Below are 20,411 nucleotides of genomic sequence, written 5' to 3' on the forward strand. Positions count from 1 at the left end.
TAGGCTATCATAAATGTTTAGCTTCAGCCTATTTCCTTTTCATCACCTCAAACACTGATGGATGTAAGACTTGTATACATGCTTAATGTCCCTTTAAAGTTAAAACTGTATATAGAATGCAGATATATGCAGAGAAACACAGAGACACTGGCCATCAACATCAATCACATTCCTAAGGCTAGCACCCATCATCAGCACCATCATCCATCCCCATAGCTTGATGGATGTAAGACTTGTATACATGCTTAATGTCCCTTTAAAGTTAAAACTGTATATAGAATGCAGCTATATGCAGAGAAACACAGAGACACAGGCCATCAACAACATCAATCACATTCCTAAGGCTAAAAGCCATCATCATCATTTAATGATGGCAACTAGTGTAGATCTGCTACTTTCAAATGATTTAGAAAAGAAGGTTTACAAAAACACTACTTAAAAAAAAGTATGCAACTGGGGGAGCATGCTTACAATATTTACTCTTAAATATACTATAAATATACTCAGGACCTCCCTCACCGTCACCTTGTACCTTGTACTCTACTACCCTCTAGGGTTACACAGAGCTACTAGTTCAGACAACTAGACCCGGTCGATTTGGGTCCAGCTGTCTCAAATTCGCGGCTGGTTGAGTTGTCTTGGGTGGAGACGTCTGGTGACCCTCCGCTGTACGCTGTAGGCTATAGCTCCGAGATGAGGTCCCTCGTTTGTTACTGCCGTCTGTTTTCGAAATGGTCGCACGTCTTCCACTTTACATGTTTCTTACCCCTTTCTGCACATCGTATCCAAAAAGTAAAGCATTTCCGCCACTCTCTCAGATGTTTTAAGTTTTAACGCGCCATAAAAGCTATCCAATGGGTTGAAGAAAGTATTTAATTTGCCTCTGTTTTCATCCGGTTCCATAATATTTTGCATTAGAAGATGCAATTCAACATTTGACCAGTAGGGTAATCAGTAATGTTATCTCTACGGGCGGAACTCTTGCGCAATGTCTTAAAAACCATGTAACCGGATGAAAACCGAGGCAAATTAAATACTTTCTTCAACCCGTTGGATAGCTTTTATGGCGCGTTAAAACTTAAAACATCTGAGAGAGTGGCGGAAATGCTTTACTTTTTGGATACGATGTGCAGAAAGGGGTAAGAAACATGTAAAGTGGAAAATGTGCGACCATTTCGAAAACAGACGGCAGTAACAAACGAGGAACCTCATCTCGGAGCTATACAGCGGAGGGAGAGGTTCCGTCGGAGCTAATTATACCTCTATTAGAGATGTGCCGGTCGTGAACGAATCGAGTCTTTTGAACGGCTCTTTAAAACGAACGACGAGATTCGGTTCGCAGTAGGGAGCCGTTCCTTTATTTATTTATTCATCCACCTGTTTCCTAGGCTTTTCACTGTGTTCCACTTCCTGTCTTTTGATCCAATGAAATCCAATGAAACCGGTCAGATGACTAATGATATCCAATTAAATCCGACAGGAAGTGGAAAACACAAGGCCTAGGAAACAGGTGGATACTGTCATAGATATAGAAACCTAGATACCTCATTGGCCTCTGCAGTTCATTGGAGCGACTGGTATCGCAAAACCTTTGTGCTTCCGCCCTCAGTTGCGTGCGTCACAGAAGGGGGCCTCCAGTAGGCCTAACCGAACGCCCCCTTCTGTGACGTTCAGTAGGCCTCTGATTGGCCTACCGAACGTCCCCTTCTGTGACGCACGCGACTGAGGGCGGAAGCTGGTGCGCGCCCGAGATACGAACGCTTCAGAGCCGAAGGAGGCGTCTACCTTTATATGTCTATGGATACTGTAACGCTCCCAGGAAGTGGAGGCTGAGGCGTAATCCACCGTTTAGGTTCTTTCTTTATTATAGGTATTTCACTAGCTCCGACGGAACCTCTCCCTCCGCTGTATAGCTCCGAGATGAGGTTCCTCGTTTGTTACTGCCGTCTGTTTTCGAAATGGTCGCACATTTTCCACTTTACATGTTCTGCACATCGTATCCAAAAAAAAGCATTTCCGCCACTCTCTCAGATGTTTTAAGTTTTAACGCGCCATAAAAGCTATCCAACGGGTTGAAGAAAGTATTTAATTTGCCTCGGTTTTCATCCGGTTACATGGTTTTTAAGACATTGCGCAAGAGTTGCGCCCGTAGAGATAACATTACTGATTACCCTACTGGTCAAATGTTGAATTGCATCTTCTAATGCAAAATATTATGGAACCGGATGAAAACCGAGGCAAATTAAATATTTCTTCAACCCGTTGGATAGCTTTTATGGCGCGTTAAAACTTAAAACATCTGAGAGAGTGGCGGAAATGCTTTACTTTTTGGATACGATGTGCAGAAAGGGGTAAGAAACATGTAAAGTGGAAGACGTGCGACCATTTCGAAAACAGACGGCAGTAACAAACGAGGGACCTCATCTCGGAGCTATACAGTGTACAGCGGAGGGAGAGGTTCCGTAGGGGCTAAGGTATAATATAACATTGAACAGACCACAGACCGTCTTCTTCTTGTAGTTCCTGGCAGTTGGATGCCTTGCGGCACGTTGCTATGATTGCTGCCTTCCGCGGGTCGGTATGGTAAACGTAGGCCTAATAATGCATTTATACCCACATCCCAGTGCAAACTTAAAATAATGTCCACCCGTCCGTGTAAAGTAAACCCCTATGTGTTCCTGACATAGACTGTATAAATGAATGGACAATGCCACTCCCCTGCTTTCTACAGAACGAAAATGAAGCCGATAGTTCAGTAACATGCATTCCTCCATCGTTAATATATACAGTTGGCCACGCCGGAACTCAAACGCTATTGGTTGAGACCAGACACGTGACCAGTGAACCGGAAAACAACCCCCAAAAATGCTATTGGTTGGGTAGCTTGTCAATCAAGAGCGGGGGCGGGGAATGAATGCTATTGGTTGTGTAGGTTGTCAATCAAATCATCCCGCCCCTCCTGGAGCATAGCCTACTTTATCGTCAATTTTAGAATAAATGGGACCATAATTTAGCAAAACGCATATCATGATGATTGAAAGGAGACTTTAAACTAGCGACTGGAAGCATATAGAATTTATGACAATTTTTATTACGGTAAGAAAATCTAGTCTAAAGTTTGGGTCGGGTCGATACGTCTGGTGACCGTTCCATACAGTGTATACCACTATCATTGTATATCACCCGGCCAGACTCGTCTGAGCTGATGAGAATCCTTCCCTCAACGTATTGTCCAGATCTTCTCCAGAGAGTTTGAAACATCGACCACATTGAGGAACCTCATGGCTTAATGTTTTTATCCGCAGCACAGTTGATAAATGATAACCATACATTAATGCTAATAAGTGTCTCTCCATGCTGATGTGTCACCGGCTGTCTTCTCCTCTGTGTTGCAGTTCTGGTTGTAGCATACTGTCTGTCACCCTAGTGCTCCATTCCCCTCTCTTCTTCTGAAATTCTGTTCACCTTCACTGCCTTCGCTTTTCTTGGGACATTGCCCTGAACCGGCATAACGTTGAAGTTCACCACTACAATTTAAACACCTAGAATTGTACCTTTCTTTTCCACATCTCCCAGATCTTCCGTTTCACCCCACATACGGTAGCAACATGTCCTGGCTCCAATCGGAGCTCCCTCCGCTGTATAGCTCCGAGATGAGGTTCCACTGCGTTGGGTGCCGGCAGGTGAGGACACCGGCGAAAATTGGCCACTATGGATGATTCTTACCTTTTTCTGCACCTTGTATCCAAAAAGTAAAGGTCAGGGCCCCTGTGTTCAGACGGAGTTAAAATGCACTCATTTCCAACATGAAAGCAAAACTATAGAGATCAGATGTCGGAGATATCAAAGAAACATTGTAGGCCTATTGGCTTGGGTGTCAGCTGTAAGACGAAATAACATAACCTTCAACACGTTAATATTCTATTTATACTTGGCTATAAACCATTTTGGAAAGTAATTCATTATTAGTAACTAATTATATAGTACTTTACTTAAGTGCAATTTTTTCTGGTTCTTGACTTTAGTATTTCCAAAACATTTGAATCACGTTACTTTTACTTCTTTACATTTGGCCCAAATGTAAAGAAGGAAAAGTTAAAAAAAAATAAAACAAATTCCAAATATACATTAGGGGATTTGTACTTTTACTCCTCTACAATTATTTGAAAACTTTAGTTAGTTACTTTGTAGATTTTGATTATTGTTACAAAACATACATTAACCACTTGAGCCCCATACACATTCCAGCCACTTGAAAATAGTAGATCTACATGCTCACAATGCGTTGCATGTAGATCTGCTATTTTCAAAAGATTTTTATACATTCGTGAGTAACTGTCAATGTTTTTGTGAGCTGCTTCATTATTTATTTACAGTGAGCCAAGAAATGGCGACCGGAACTATGTAATTCTGGGCCAGGCTCCTCCCTACGCCCGTTCCCTATACAGCGGAGGGAGGGGTCGATACTCCCGACATTTGATCCATCTAACTTGTGGTGCAAGTCAAAAGAGTCATAAGGCCTGACCTTGTAACATATATAACCTAAGTCTATAGAGTCTCTCTGTAATACCTTCCCTTCAAACGTCACATGTACAGTGGGCCTACAGATTTCGTTTTCTCCTGTTCCCCTTCTCTATACCGAGGTAGCCTTCTTGCTTGACATAGCCTACACCAACAACTTAAAGAAATACGTCTGCCTTCCACTGATTACTCCCCTCCAACCTTCTCTCCCTCCAAGTCGACAACAATTTACTGGACACTGTCCAAACGACATAATCCTCATGCTTAATTCATCTGATCATAGTCCTTTGCACTCAGTAATGACGATCCCAGTCCTCGTGATCCTCACCAACTGTACCTTCCCGATTATTCTTTCCAACTTCACGTGGACTACTTCTGTACGTCAGCTTTCATCCCAACAACAAACTTCTCTTTACCACACACTGAACCACTCGTTTCGCTCCTCCTTGTCTCTTATGCTCTACTATCCTCCTCAGCACCAGCAAGTTTTCATCTCTTTGATGAGAAAGTAGGCAGCTAGTGCCATCTAGTGGTCAAAACTGTTATTAGTTTATGCACAAGCAATCCAAATTCAAAAGCCCAGCCACTCCACAAATAAGAAATAACCATAGGATTAATTTTATTATCAAATGTGTTTGTGTGTGTGTGTATATAATGCATGTAGTTTCATCTGAGATATTACAACTGTGCTTTACATTCCAGAGTCTACTCCCATCACAGAACTCCATTAATCCGTGTGACAATGGAATGACTTCCTAGCATAATAACTTGAGTGGATTAAATACATTCCCTTTACAAATCTAAATAGAAATACAACAAGCTGTGTGTGTGTGTGATCTGTGAAAATGGAAGCATTCATTACAAAAAGAAAAGTAAATTCTATTCATATAACAGGAATGTGTCATTATTTTTTCATCTTAACCCATTAAGACCTGGAACGCATCTGTGTCACTTTAGATTTCTTTGGCTATTCAAAAATAGCAGATATACAAGCTCATAGCACAAGCTTGTAGATCTGCTATTTTTTGAAAAATCGTGAAAAAATATTTTTTATATTTTTTTCAAAAAACTGTTAGGATTTAGATTTTTTTTAAGAATCGCCTCAGGTCTTAATAGTGAGAGGAAAATTGTGAAGTTTCATGCTAAGACCATAGTTATTTTATAGTATGGTTCTTTGGATAAATTTAATCACTTGAACCTTAGCGTCCCTATTCTGGCCAACATTCGGCGGAAATAGCTCGTCGGTCAGCTATTTTCGGCGAAGAGATTTTGTGTAGAGGGGAGAAAAGGAGGGGGGGCCTGGTATAGACCCCTGGGGGACTCCGGCCAACTACGTATATAGGGTTTAAGTGGTTATGGCAGTGAGAGGAAATTGTAGTTTCAAGCTAAAATCATACGCACAGTTGAATTATTGTACAGTATGGTTCTTTGGATAACATTAACCTGTCCACCAAATGCAGTACACCAAGGTATTCTAACATCAGTGTTTCTCGAACTTTAATTTCAAAGCCCCCCAGTTTGATATTGTCGATGTCGGGCAGAAACCTTGTATGTATATATATATATATTTATCTTTTTATGATTTTCCCCCCACAAATGAATGCCCCTTCTTCTATTTTTTGTGAAAGTGAAGGTGGATACATGTGTCTGCGGGTTTTTATAAATATTGAACCAATGAAACATTAAGGGCTTGTGACTAAATAATAACTATATTGGATCCATTGCCCACCCCCCTCCCCATTTCCTTTAAAGTAATAGTTTTGGACATCCAAGGTTTCCACCCGACAACGATGATATATTATACTGCTATGTATGTTTATGGAACATCTTTAATTGTACAGTCTATATTATTATTACAATATTAGACCTAAACATGGTCAGGGTAGACGAGTGAAAATCCACTCTCATCAATACAATGGATAAATATTGCACAACGTAACCAAAAATACAATCCTGGGTCAAGACCAATTCTATGCTAACATAATACAAGTCTTACATTGAGTTAAAGTACATTTTATTTACCTATTGTGTTCCTACTTTAACCTATTTGAAACTGAAACACCTGCAAGGATACAAAAACATCAGCATACTGTACACAGTCAAATACTTTAACTCCGCAGAGTGCACTAATGGAACCAAATGACCCTTATGGGTCTCGTTTTGGTTAAATTAGCACTAAGGAAGAGTGTACAAATGTTCACTCGCTCTTCACATTTTTTCACACGTTGGAGTTAAAATAACACTAAGGATTTTACTGTGACATTCACGGTGTGAAACCCTAGTCTCTCGAGCCAGACTCACACAATTTCTTATTTTTCATACAGTCTGATGCAAAGGAAGAGCCGAAAACAATCCGGTGAGTAAAGCATCCTCCTTACGTTAAGTTGTGTAAATGTATCCTACTGTAAATCAAATTATTGATGCTTAGCAGAAATGGGAATTCGAAAATATGTTTTAAAGATATTTTACAATATATATTTTTTGTGAACAGAAATGATAAACAGATGACAGCTTCCTTTCTCAGCTTTTGGGAGATGTAGTTCCAGACCCTATATATAGCATTCAGGAGGTGTAGTTCCAGACTCTATATCGCATTCAGGAGGTGTAGTTCCAGACACTACTGTATATAGCATTCAGAGACGGTAGAATAGTTGTCTGGCTACGTGAGACTAGTGAAATACAGAGTAGAAAATACCCTCAAAAATAAATGGTCCGGTACCTTCCACAGTGAAGGAACCAGAGAAACCCATTAGCCACAACAACCCGTGCTTCAACAGGCTTCCACCGGTGTGATATTTTTTGCTTGTTAAAATAGGTATTAAATAGCTCTATATTCTGACGGTAATCATTGCTGTAGAGTGTTTGTACAGTAACAGGGGTCTCCCCGTCTCTCCAGCTCTTTGGTAAACAGAAAATATGTTTTCAGGACAGAGAACTCATACAGGATACATGATAAACGAGTGAAATTGCAAGTGATGAAACAGAAGCAATTAAATCAAATAAGACAAACTTAGAGTGGAACATAATCTGATACATTATTTTTGTCAGGTTCTCTCTCCTGGTTGGATGAAAATTCTGTTTAATAAAGAGCTGGAGAGAGGGAGAGACACCCCGTTACTGAACAAAAACTATAGCAATGATTACTATCATTGCAATATAAAGATTTAACTTTTTTTTAACAATAAATACTTTGGTTTTATCCAAAAATATCACTTACAGCACCTTAAATTCATACACCGTCGTACAATAGTGTGGCAAACTGTCTTGTATAAATTTATGAAGTATAAATTGTGCTTAAAGCAGTGCCATTGCTAGCGCTGAACTGTATACCGTGATATATAAAGGAAACGTGAAAATAGACAGAATAGTTTGACTCAAGACAGTGATTGGCATATGGATTATGTATGCCAAGCACAGCAGTGGTTGCTTCGTGATTACATCTTTTTCTTATTGATTATAAGATGACTTGGGAGGAAAAATTGGACGATAATAAAGGCATGACGCCTCGATTGATTCCTTTCGTAGGCTGGGAGGTTCTGTGCAACAACCAGAACATAATCATTTTAGGAATCACCTGTGACATGTTTCCATTTAGCTATAAATCACGTGCGACACAGGGCTGGGCAATTAACCAAAATTGTACCGATATTTAGAACCAATAACCGCCTTAATCTTGTAGGTTAATCAAATAATCGAGAAGCAGTTTGTTTTTTCTCCAACAAATCTGTTTTTTTACATTTTTGTACAAGGGTGGCAATTTTTGAAAATCGATTCAATCAATTACTTTGATTAACTGTTGCACCCGTAATATTTACAGAATAGACCAGGCCCGTGTAAAACAAAAAGTGTATAAAATAATCATTCATCAGGCAAAAGTTTGAAATAATCGTGATATTGATTTGAAGTCATATTGCCCAAGCCCTACTGTGACGTTTCCCGGAATCACCCGTGAAATGTTTCCCTTGGCTTTCATGATAAGACACAAAACGGCATGGCTCTTGCAATAAGGAAATTGCACCAGCCGATGTTGTAAGGTGAATGGTGTCCCCGGTTAATTGGGTCTGGGCAGTGAGTGACGCATTATTATTGCAGCTGCCCGTCTCACTCACGCAGGTCCGTTCAACAAGAGGGTTTGGGGGGCTTTGGCACCTTTTATTTTGTTTTTCTGTGCGTGTACTTCCACGTCAGGGGTTAAAGTAGTACGCACTTCTTCTTCTTGTTCCTGCCACTCGTGCCGTTTTTGTCTTTGCTCTCCGCCAGTTTCTTTTTCCGAACGTCACGCATGAGGTCAAAGAACACCTGAGAGAGAGAGAGAGGGGAGAAAGAGAGAAAGAAAGAATATAAGGGGAGAGAAAGAGGAGAGAGAGAGGAAAGATAGATTGAGAGAAAGAGGAGAGAGAGAGAAAAGATAGATTGAGAGAAAGAGGAGGGAGAATTTTGATAACACTTTATTAAAAACACCATTCCATGATCATTTGAAGCAGGATGCTTCAAATTAACTTAACGTACAAGTCAAATAATTATCAAAATAAAACTACCATGATACAAACAGTTTGTACAGTAAACTGTTTGGGGAGTGTAGGCGGTACGTTTATTAACAGCATAAACACATGTCCTAACAATGAGTAACAATGTGAAGTAGAGGGAAGAAACGTACAGTAGCCTCGTCATATGACGTAAATGTCATGGCGTGTGATTTATGCGCAACTACTGCACATGCGCCAGAAAAGAAAAAATAGACTCTCTGTTTGAGGAGAGGTTGAGAGGAGATCTGTCTCATCTCGCTGTATTGCATCATGTCATATCATAATAAAGGACTTGAAATTGTGATGTTCAGTGGTACGTTTGTTAAATGGAATACAAGCAAGAACAGAATGAAAAAAAACCCTGAATAAACAAGACGTTTCAAAGCTTTGTTGAAGCAATTTATTAGGCTCTACAGGGAATAATTAGAATGCAGAGACATAATTGACACAAGATAAGAAAACTAGGACAGTAGATCTCTTCTCATTAGATTAGATTGCAGACCCCAAATTGTAGTGTATAAATAATCATATACTGTACATGTGCTATCCATGGACCATCGTGCCTGCATGGATACGGCAAGTATGAACAGGACTTTAAAGTGTATGAAGTATACATTTTAAAAGTATATGCAAGTACCCAGAATTCTTCACAATTCATGCATTTGACCCATAGCAGCTTTTAGGCTGCCACTGAGCAATGCCCAGGCACTGGCTTAAAGATTTACAATCAGTAGGAGCCATAGCTCTATGTTAAAACTATGTAAAAGATCCCTTTCCAACATTACTTGTGTGTGTCCCTAACCTGAGGAACTAAACTGCAGCACATCAGACCAGACCAGCTGCTACAGTATAAGGCACCGTTTCCGAAACAGTGGGTCGGGTCCCATGTCTGGGTCGCGGAGCAATTTTTATGGGTTGTGAGTAAATATCCCCCTTATCCCATTAAAAAAATATATATAATATATTATAAATATATATTTCAAAAAGATTTAAAAAAGTTTAACCAGCAAAAAAAAGTAAAAGTATTTAAATAAAGAAAATAAAAAATCCATTAATTACCATAAAATTAAAAAATAAAATAAAAAGTAGTAGTGAAAATAGCAGATCTACAAGCTGTTGTGAGCTTGTAGATCTGCTATTTTCACTAGTTTGGGTCCCGGGCAAACGTCTTAATCTCTCTTTTGGGTCTTGAACTAAAACGTTTGGGAACCGACTGGTATAAAGGTGTACAGTGAAAAGGAGGTTTAGCTACCTTGTCCACGTTGGCTCGTGTCTTGGCGGAGGTCTCCACGTACTGGACGCCCCACTCGGCGGAGCGGGACGTCACCTCGTCGGCCGACACCTGCCTCCGATCCTCCAGGTCCGACTTGTTCCCCACCAGCAGCAGAGGAATGCCCTCCTCTTCCTTCACACGCAGGATCTGCTCCCTGAGACCCACAAACACACACAGTCAGAGGGATTCTCACACGCACTGTCGGACAAAATGAGTCCCACACCAACAGACACACGCGTGTGTACGCACACACGCACACACACACATTTGCACGAGCATGCACACATACATAAACATGCCCGCTAGCTGTAGGCTACTTTATTTGGTGCAACGTTTCGATCGCAACCCACGTGGGTGTGGCGGTCCAGGCTGCAATGCCAGCCTGACAGCGTGGCGTGGGTTCGAGTACCGATCGTGGGGACCTTTGCTGCGTGTCACTCCCCATCTCTCTCCCCATTTCCTGTTAGTCTACTATCCTATCATTAAAGGCATAAAAGCCCCAAAACAAATCTTAATTTTTCTTTAAGAAAGAATAAAATACAATTATGTATTTGTTTTAGTAGCACATATAGCCCCATCTGTGACCCCAGCCATCGTTGTAGCTTAGAACTTGGTCATATTGTTGTACAGCATTACCATCCAGGACTTATGGGGCCCGGGTGACCTATTTTCCAACTTTGGATCTCAAATTTGAAGGTATTGACATGATATTCTGCTGTGAAACGACTGTTTAAGTTGGTTATTTTGACAGCTTGTGCAGAATTTCCAATATTATAGTAGAGCCAGACCAATATATTGGCAATCATGCAACCGGTGTGTCCTTATTTTTAACAACTTTCAACCTGGCGTTCAGATCTTCGGCATGTCACTATAGGCAAACATTTTCAAACGTGTTACGGGTCCCTTTGGTTCCACTCAAGAGTTATGGGGGTCCATGGGCAGTTGCATATCAAACTGGGGGTCCATGAAATTAAAAAGGTTTGGTAACCAGTAGCGTTACGGTTCCCTCACCTGAACTCTAGGGTAGCACTGAAGGACTCCTGCTCAGTGATGGAGAAGACCAGCAGGAAGCCCTCTCCGCTACGGAAGTAGTTGTCCCTGATGGCGGCGTAGTCCTCCTGTCCCGCCGTGTCCAGGATGTCGATCTGCACCTCCTCCCCGTCCAGGACCACCTTCTTCCTGTAGCTGTCCGCTTTGGTGGGCTCGTAGTCCTCCACGAACTGGACGGAGAGACACAGACGTACATCAGAGATCTACCGGTGCCGAGACTTCATGACACTTTAGTTTTTACGTTTAACCCATTAAGACCTGAGGCAATTCTTAAAAATGTTTTATAATCCTAATTTTGTTTTGAAAAAAAAATAATATTTTTTTCAAAAATAGCAGATCTACAAGCTCATAGCGCGGCACTCGGTGCCACGCTATGAGCTTGTATATCTGCTATTTTTGAATAGCCAAAGAATGCCAGATCTTTGGGTCCCTTAGCTGTACTATATACATCACAATCACGGCCTGTCGCGAGTTATTCATTAATTATTCTATACATTGCATTCTATCCTCTCCCATGTGTGGCCTCTTTCATTATGTCTGCCCACTCAAGGAGATTGAATTCTGCATCGTGTGTGACTCACACGATGCAGAATTCAATCTCCTTGAGATTGTCACACAGTTGGGCTAGGCAATTAACTGAAAATATATCAAAACCGATATTTAGAACCAATAACAGACTTAATCTTGCTTGTGATGGCTATTTGAGTAATGTTTTTTTTTTTTATAACAATGAATCGACACAAAACAATTCTAATTGTTTCTTTTTTTATATAGACTAACTCGATTAGTATGATTATTAACCATTTAACCCTGTATTATACTTTGTTGTACAATGGTGGTGTACAAAAATATTGAAAATAACCGATCCACAAGCTCACAGCGCTTCTCTTAAAAGAATTGTTAATCGCAAGTGAGGAAAAAGTTGTTAATAATCGTGATATCGATTGCCCAGCCCTATCACACCGAATGCCAGAGTTCCAGCATAACTCACCTCATCGTACATGAACTGCAGGGTGAGGGCAGACTTCCCCACGCCTCCACTTCCCACCATGATCACCTTGTGGAGCACCAGAGAGCTCTGGCCCTTGTTCTTACCGGAGGCCATGATGGTCTCTGTTCTGTGTCAGCCCCCTCAGCCCAGCAGCCAACACTTGACAAGAAGAAGAGCCTTTGGAAAGGAACACGCAAACACACGCCACGGAAATAAGGATTAGTGGCAGACATTTGGATAGATGACATTTCCCCCTGTGTGTTTCAAGAGTCGTCCTTTGATGGAGTGGAGAGCTTGTCACACAATGCAACGACATGCGGAAATAAAGTTTAAGACTAGTCCAACTTCAGTTGAATGGCAATTGTAACCTCATTCAGCAACGGATTGTGATACCTAATCAAATTAGAGGATGCGCACATAAAGGAGGGAAAAAATTCATGATGCTTTAACCCATTAATACGTTTTCATACCTTTAAATCCGGGAAGGCATGTAATTTTAGTTGTTACTTACTATACTGTATTGTTGCAGTCGGGCAGAAACCTCTTATCTCCATATTCAAACTTTTTTGAATATTCTACAGCACAAAAGTATCAAAAGTAGTAGATCTGCAAGCTCAAAACGCTACGGGAAGCGATGCGTTTTGAGCTTGTAGATCTGCTACTTTTGCTATTTTGGAATCCTGAAAATTGAATGAATTCAGAAAACGTAGGTTAGGATTTAGAAGGTGTTTTTAGAATCGACCTCAGGTCTAAATGTGATGAATGCAATGCATAATCAGAGCATCCCTATGGGGGAATTCACTGGGATTTCATTTTCTTATCCAACCAGCAGCTGAGGTGTTTTTTTTTGTCTGTTTCAACAATTTAGTCACTATGCTAATTCTCTCCATGTGTATAGTCCCTGTCACAGCAAACCCTTGCTGGTGGTCTTGGGAGAGTGAGTACTCGTGTGGAGTCACCAGCTGTTTCTTTTCACCCAACACATGTGGGGGGACACCGCTGCTTAACAGGCCTATCTGAAGGAGTCACTAGTGCAGCAACAGAGAGCATCCTCCCCTTCCAGCTTCAAGAGTTTTATTGTCACAAGGATGTACGAGTACAGCCGGAGGCACCATGGTGTGGTCTGTGGACCACTGGTGGTCCGTGAAGGTATTGCATGTGGTCCCTGACCATGCATTTAGTAATGTAGTTACTTTCATTTTATCAACCGCTAGTTGAGAAACAGTGCAGTAAATTACCTGGTGACATATGTTGACGTGTCAATGTTGTCAGTTACTGGCAAGAACTTTCACAGAAAAAGGGAGTTTTCTGTTTTCTCAAGGGAAACTGTACCGGATTGCTCGGTTGAGTCACCATTATTAGGAAATATGCCCCAAATCAATCGCATGTGTCTGCTCGCTCATACTTAAGTTGCAATGAATCAGTAAACAGGAGTCTAATATGGAAGGTTAAGAGAACAGAATAAGGGCAACCATGGGAAGGGAATAGATCGGTGGTTCTCAATCTTTTTGAGCTCTGGATCACTAGCATATCTCAGTTAAATAATAACTGTTAAGGGCTTGATTTAATTCACCTCGAATTAACATTAAATGAAGCCCTTTACGGTCATTATTTAATTTCAAGCTTTTCACCCCACACCACCCACCACGCCCATATCCCCCCTTCCAACACAACGGTGGTCCCTAGTTCATAATCAGTTGAAAACCCTTGGTGTGGAGGATTTGAACCCCCACCCTCCACGTGGTGGTGGGCAAGATCTTTACCCCTGCACCACCCAGATGCCACCTATACTGTACTGCATCGTGTCAACAACACCAACCACCAAGGTATCAACTTAGCGGAGGAAGTAGCGGCCGTACTCCCAGAGTTGTACATCCTTCCAGTAAAGGGACATAAAGCTGCCATGCAGTGGCTTGGCCTGCGATAAGCCTTCAAACTGGCCTTACTGGTTCATATTCAACCAACATCCTCATTACGATAAACCACATCAACAAAGTCATGCACCATTTTGCTGCAAAAGCAAATGCCCCTGGGCCGTCACGATTACACTTTTAACTTGACGATTAATTGTCACACAAATAATTGCGATTAAATTGTGTTTTTGGCATTTAACATTGGAATATGAATAAAAATTACATTTATTTTTGGCTTTTAGGCTTCGTAAACAAAAAGGTGCACAGGGATGACAAATAAATTAGATAATTTAATGTCAACAACACCAACCACCAAGGTATCAACTTAGCGGAGGAAGTAGCGGCCGTACTCCCAGAGTTGTACATCCTTCCAGTAAAGGGACATAAAGCTGCCATGCAGTGGCTTGGCCTGCGATAAGCCTTCAAACTGGCCTTACTGGTTCATATTCAACCAACATCCTCATTACGATAAACCACATCAACAAAGTCATGCACCATTTTGCTGCAAAAGCAAATGCCCCTGGGCCGTCACGATTACACTTTTAACTTGACGATTAATTGTCACACAAATAATTGCGATTAAATTGTGTTTTTGGCATTTAACATTGGAATATGAATAAAAATTACATTTATTTTTGGCTTTTAGGCTTCGTAAACAAAAAGGTGCACAGGGATGACAAATAAATTAGATAATTTAATACCTTTATATGAATAGTGGAAATAGCCGATCTACAAGCTCAAAACGGATCACAACGTGATATATTACCCATTGTGTGACTTTCTTTGACGACAATGTCTCCAGATTTCTTTTTACCTTTTAAAGATTTTCAAAAATAGCAAATCTACAAGGTCAGTTTGTGAGTTTGCGATTTATAAAAAAAACAAGTCGAATAATGGCTGATATATCAGCCAAAACGGTCAGGCTCTATAATCCGTATTCACAGTTGACAACGGTTTAGCATTCTGTCAGGCAACTTTATGCTACCTGCGTCGAAAGCTGAAGGAGGAAGTCTTTCTGCCTCACAGTCACATGGCAGATGTTTTCTGAACAGGACATGGGTAACATCTGCATGTATAAGACACAGTAGGCCTAGTCCCGCATCAGCTTTGAAGGCAGCTGTTCCATAAAGTTACCTCAAAGAAAGTTACAGGAAAACTACATTAGGACAAAGCACAACATCTTACTGTGAAGCATAAAAACTCTCTATATATCATCATGGCTATGGAGGCAGATGCTCTGTAATGTTGAGTCCACGAAAGACAGGTTTGCCCACGGGGACATTAAAGTATATCGTATTGTATCGTAAAGTTGTCAATTTCTGGCGGGACCAGAAAGCTAAATCACCTCTCGATGAACTACAGCATGAATGACTGAGCTGAGCTGTAAATGTGTCTGTCTGACTGCAAGGCCGATCTGCCCAGCAAGTCACCTGTTCGCAAGCAGCCCTGTGCAGGGTTTCCTGCAGGAAACAAAAAAGGAAAATCTAGGTGCTACTGGAGGGGGGTGCACGACACGTGCCTGTGCACGCTGGAGCTTCACGATATGGACCACATTTCCTACCATACATCAATATCTATATATGCCAAATATCTCAACAGCGATAATGATCGTTCAGCCCCAGTGCACGCTCTTCTGTGAGGGCATATAGGGGGGGTGACGGGTTGGCCTCAGGTACATGATGGAGAACCCAACTATGTAATGTCTTTGTGGTATATTCTTCTGCCGCTTAGTCTCTCTCTGTAATGACCAATTCAGTCTCTGTGTTGCGTCTTAGACTGAACTGGTCTGTTGTGAGAACACACCCCTTACGTGTACTATACACACACACACACACACACACACACACACACAACCCCTCCGCATGCATGCCATGCTCTCACACACACACACACACACACACACACACACACACACACACACACACACACACACACACACACACACACACACACACACACACACACGTATAAAATGCAAAGCTTATTGCTGTCATAATGTCTTTGGTCAAATAGTTTGTAAACATTAACGATGATGCGCCGCTGTGTGGGATAAATCAACCAACAAACTTGAACATCTACAATAAAAACTGCTGTAAAAAAAAAACAAGGTCAGACACACCTACAGTTGCCAACTATCTGAAATCTAAATGAAAGGGACATCCGTCCCCTTTCCAAAAAGAATAATGGGCATCCAGAACAAGTCTCACTGTATTTATGCACAGTTTTTGTACATGATTTAATTATATTAACAACCCAACATCTATATTGTAGTAGGCTATATGTATGCATGTATATGAGCTGTTTGAACTTGTAAGATGTGTGTCATTGATCGATTGCCCCAAAATAAGGAACAAAGAGTGTTTATCCCATATCAGTTCAATAAAAAGGGACACCACTTTCGGTTTCCAAACGATTCCGTAAGGGAAGGGTTGGCAACCCATGTCACACACCACACCAGCGGCTGATTACCAGCCCACAGTAAATACTCTCGCCGGGTTGGCAGATATGGAAAAAAAAACACTTCCCTCTGACCTTTATGAGCGCTGCTGGTCCGAGAGAGGCCGTGAAGGGCACGCACAACTCACTGGAACCATTTGCAACTCTGAGAGGGCACAATATGTAACCAAATGGACCCGTAGGGGTCCATTTGGTTACATCTTGTGCCCTCTCAGAGTTGAGATTTCACTGTGTGTTCTTAAATCCTTACACTGGCTCCCTGTGTGTCAGAAGAATTGATTTCAAAATGCTACTGTTGGTCTATAAAGCTTTAAATGGTTTAGGGAGAAAATACATTTCTGATCTTGTACGATATCATGAAACCTTCCAGACCTCTCAGGTCATATGGGAAACGTCTGCTTTCCGTTCCTACAACCACAATAAACGTGGGGAAGCAACATTTATTATTTATGCACCACATATCTGGAACAAACTCCCATAAAACATATTTTAAAACACAAGTAAAGACCTTTCTTTTTTTCTCTTTTCTTTTCTCCTCTGCACTGTAACTATATATTCATTTTTACTTCTTTTGTTTTATGCATCCTAATGTCATTTTATAATTGTATCATTGTGTTTCCTTTGCTTGATGTTATAATGTGTAAAGCAAATTGAATTCCCTTATTGATGATGTGTGCTGTACAAATAAAATTGCCTTTCCTGTGTGCACTGTATGTGGCCGGCAACACCCCACCAACAAGGGTGTGTGTTGGCATGACACACACACACACACACACACACACACACACACACACACACACACGACTGTGATGTGGGCTGCCTGCCTTGCTATCAAGGTTGATAATGAAGACATGCCAGCAATTCCTGCAGACAGTGAACTGCAGCTCAGAGTCACTCAGAACAGCCTCCATTTTGAAAACTTTACAAAAACAAGGAGAGAGAGAATCAGCTCCTGTATGACTCAAAGAGGAACAATATATATCATAACGTTGAGCTGACATGTTCATCATCAAGGTTGATAATCAAAGACATGCCAGCAATTCCTACAGTGAACTGCAGCTCAGTCAGAACAGCCTCCATTTTGAAAAGTTTAAGAGAGAGAGAGAAATAGCCCCTATATGACTCAAAGAGGAACAATATATATCATAAAGTTGGAGCTGCCAGCAATTCCTGCAGTGAACTGCAGCTCAGTCAGAAGAACAGCCTCCATTTTGAAAACTTTACACACAACAAAAGGAGAGAGAAATAGCCCCTATATGACCCAAGGAGGAACAATATACACATCATAAAGTGTGAGCTGTTGTTTCCTCTTCAATCAGCTGACTACTGTACAAACACAACACTTTAATATGACCACTTCTCCCTGCAGACCCTGCCGGTCCCGCCTCCTGCAAAATAAGCACTTGTGATTGGACGAGAGGCTACGAGGCAACGCGACCATTGGCTGTGAAGGAATGTCAATCGACACGGTGTCAACTTAATACAGGAGCTGTGGAGGAAAAAGGGGAATTTAACTGAACCGACGACGCAGGATAAAACGTGACCCGGGAAAACAACATGAACGGGTGTTTAAGACGTTAAAGACGTTATAAAAGGTTGTAGTGTCGTTTCTCACCTGGTTTTGTAGGACGGGTGTGTGTGTGTCTCGTAAGTTGGGACGCTGCAGTGTGTATTCAACTTTTACAACTTACACAGGCCGTCAAGGCAGCGCAAGTGGGGATAAAGGGTACTTCCGGTAGTGTCCTTCAAAATAAAAGTCACTATTTTTATGTCGCCATCACAGTCTATGGTCTGTTTGAAATGCCCATGGTGGAAAAAGTACTCAAATGTTTTACTTAAGTAAAAGTGTCAATATTGCAATGTAGAAGTACTCTGTTACAAGTAAAAGTCCGGAATTCAAAATATAGTACAAAAGTATTGGTATCCAAATGTACTTAAAGTACCAAAAGTAAAAGTACTAAAATATTTGAAAATAGCAGATCTACAAGCTCACAACACGTCGCGACGCAACGCGGTGTGAGCTTGTGGATCGGCTATTTTCAAATAGCCTAGGTATAAAATAGGGCTAAATAATTGTAGTGGAGTAAAAGTACAATATTTGCCTCTGAGATGTAGTGGAGTAGAATTAAAGTATGGACAATTGGAAACACTCCAGTAAAGTAAAAGTACCTCAAAATTGTACTTAAGTACAGTACTTGAGTTACTTTACACCACTGCAAATGCCTTATGAATAAGTAGTTCTCACACTTTCAAGACATGTTCAAAAATAGCAGATGTACAAGCTTGCAGCATGCCACAAAGTGACACGCTGTGAGCTTGTATATTTGCTATTTATTTTTCTGATATTGTTTTCCTGCCAAATATACCACAATCAATTTGGGGGTCCGTGACATGAAAATATTTGAGAACCAAGTGTTAGAGAGACTCTCCTGTACAACAGACAGACTGACCATGACCATGGATTTTTAATTGAGGCCCCTGCACCAGCAGCAGTTGTCAGTCAGTATATCATGTACTGTACAGGTTCTATTCTGATATTTTAATTTGTATTTTACCTACTATTTTACCTTTTAATATTATTTTATTTTGTCATCTACAACAGTGGTTCACAACCTTTTCAAGCCGCGACCCCCCCAAAATAATCATATTTGAACTGGGGACCCCCCCCCCCCCCCCCACCCTGACAAACACTTGGAATTGTAGGAATCACATTTAGAATAGTTTGACTCGGTTCCACAGATAAATATTGTGAAAATAAATCTTAAAAGATCGGCTATTTTCATAATTTCTTATATTATTTGACAATTTGGCCAATGTCTGACCTGTTTTTATAGTTTGTGGAGTACTTTTTGATGCAGTAATGGTATTTTTTCTTTTATTTTCTAAAGATAATTTTAAGGTACTAAAAAGGTCTTAAAAGTCCTTAAATTGCCACTTCACTGTCATCTGGGGACCCCCCCCCCCCCGAAAGTACCCAAAGGTTGAGATTGAGAACCACTGATCTACAATACAAGAGTATGCTCTAAACTGTACTTTAATTTTTAAGGCAAAATCAGCCAACTTCCTGGTGTTGTGCAATGTTGTGCAGCTAACTTAACACATGTACAACTTTGGCCCCACCCCTGGGATGGAACCAGTGTTGCCATGTCCGCTTATCATAAGCGACTTTGGGCTTCTTTTTCTGTAAAGTTGCTTGCGGTTTTTGGGGCTTGTACAGCTGCTTATTTTGGGCTCCCCCCCCCCCCCCATTATTATTATTTAAACCAGTGGTTCTCAAATATTTTCATGTCCCTTAACCCCATCTGAAAATGTTTTTGGGCCAGGTACTTCCCGTGCCAAATTTTTGTGTTGTCAGAATGTTTCAAAAACATTTTGATTTTTTTTCTCCAAGATTCTTTTTGAAAATAGCTCTGGGGCTTGTAGATCTGCTATTTTCAGTCGCTTCTTTTGGGCTTGTTTTAATGGACCTGGTTGCTTATTTCTCTCACACAATCTGGCAACACTGGGATGGAACCGAAGAAGATAACCCTGGCAGGATATGATGTCACAGAATTCCTTCAGTTTCAACGTTGCAGACAGCAGTTCATTGATTGCTACTTATTGAATTGATTGATTGATTGATTGATTGATTGATTGATTGATTGATTGAGTGAGTTGATCAATTTAATCATGTTTGTACT

At 41.0% G+C, this 20,411-nt stretch overlaps 1 protein-coding gene across 1 annotated transcript; it reads right to left on the minus strand.

The window, feature by feature from the left end:
• Nucleotides 1-5,116: 5,116 nt before the first annotated feature.
• On the minus strand, nt 5,117-18,458 carry LOC311041113 (ras-related protein O-RAL-like). Its single transcript, XM_084051600.1, has 5 exons — nt 18,347-18,458; nt 12,362-12,538; nt 11,332-11,540; nt 10,300-10,474; nt 5,117-8,820 (listed from the first exon to the last, which is right to left on the minus strand). The coding sequence occupies exons 2-5, from the start codon at nt 12,473-12,475 to the stop codon at nt 8,713-8,715; spliced, it is 606 nt and encodes a 201-aa protein (XP_083907726.1). The 5' UTR covers nt 12,476-12,538; nt 18,347-18,458; the 3' UTR covers nt 5,117-8,712.
• Nucleotides 18,459-20,411: the final 1,953 nt, after the last annotated feature.

This window comes from Gymnoscopelus microlampas (genome assembly GCF_963454915.1).
Source record: "Gymnoscopelus microlampas genome assembly, chromosome: 24".
NCBI classification, from domain to species: domain Eukaryota; kingdom Metazoa; phylum Chordata; class Actinopteri; order Myctophiformes; family Myctophidae; genus Gymnoscopelus; species Gymnoscopelus microlampas.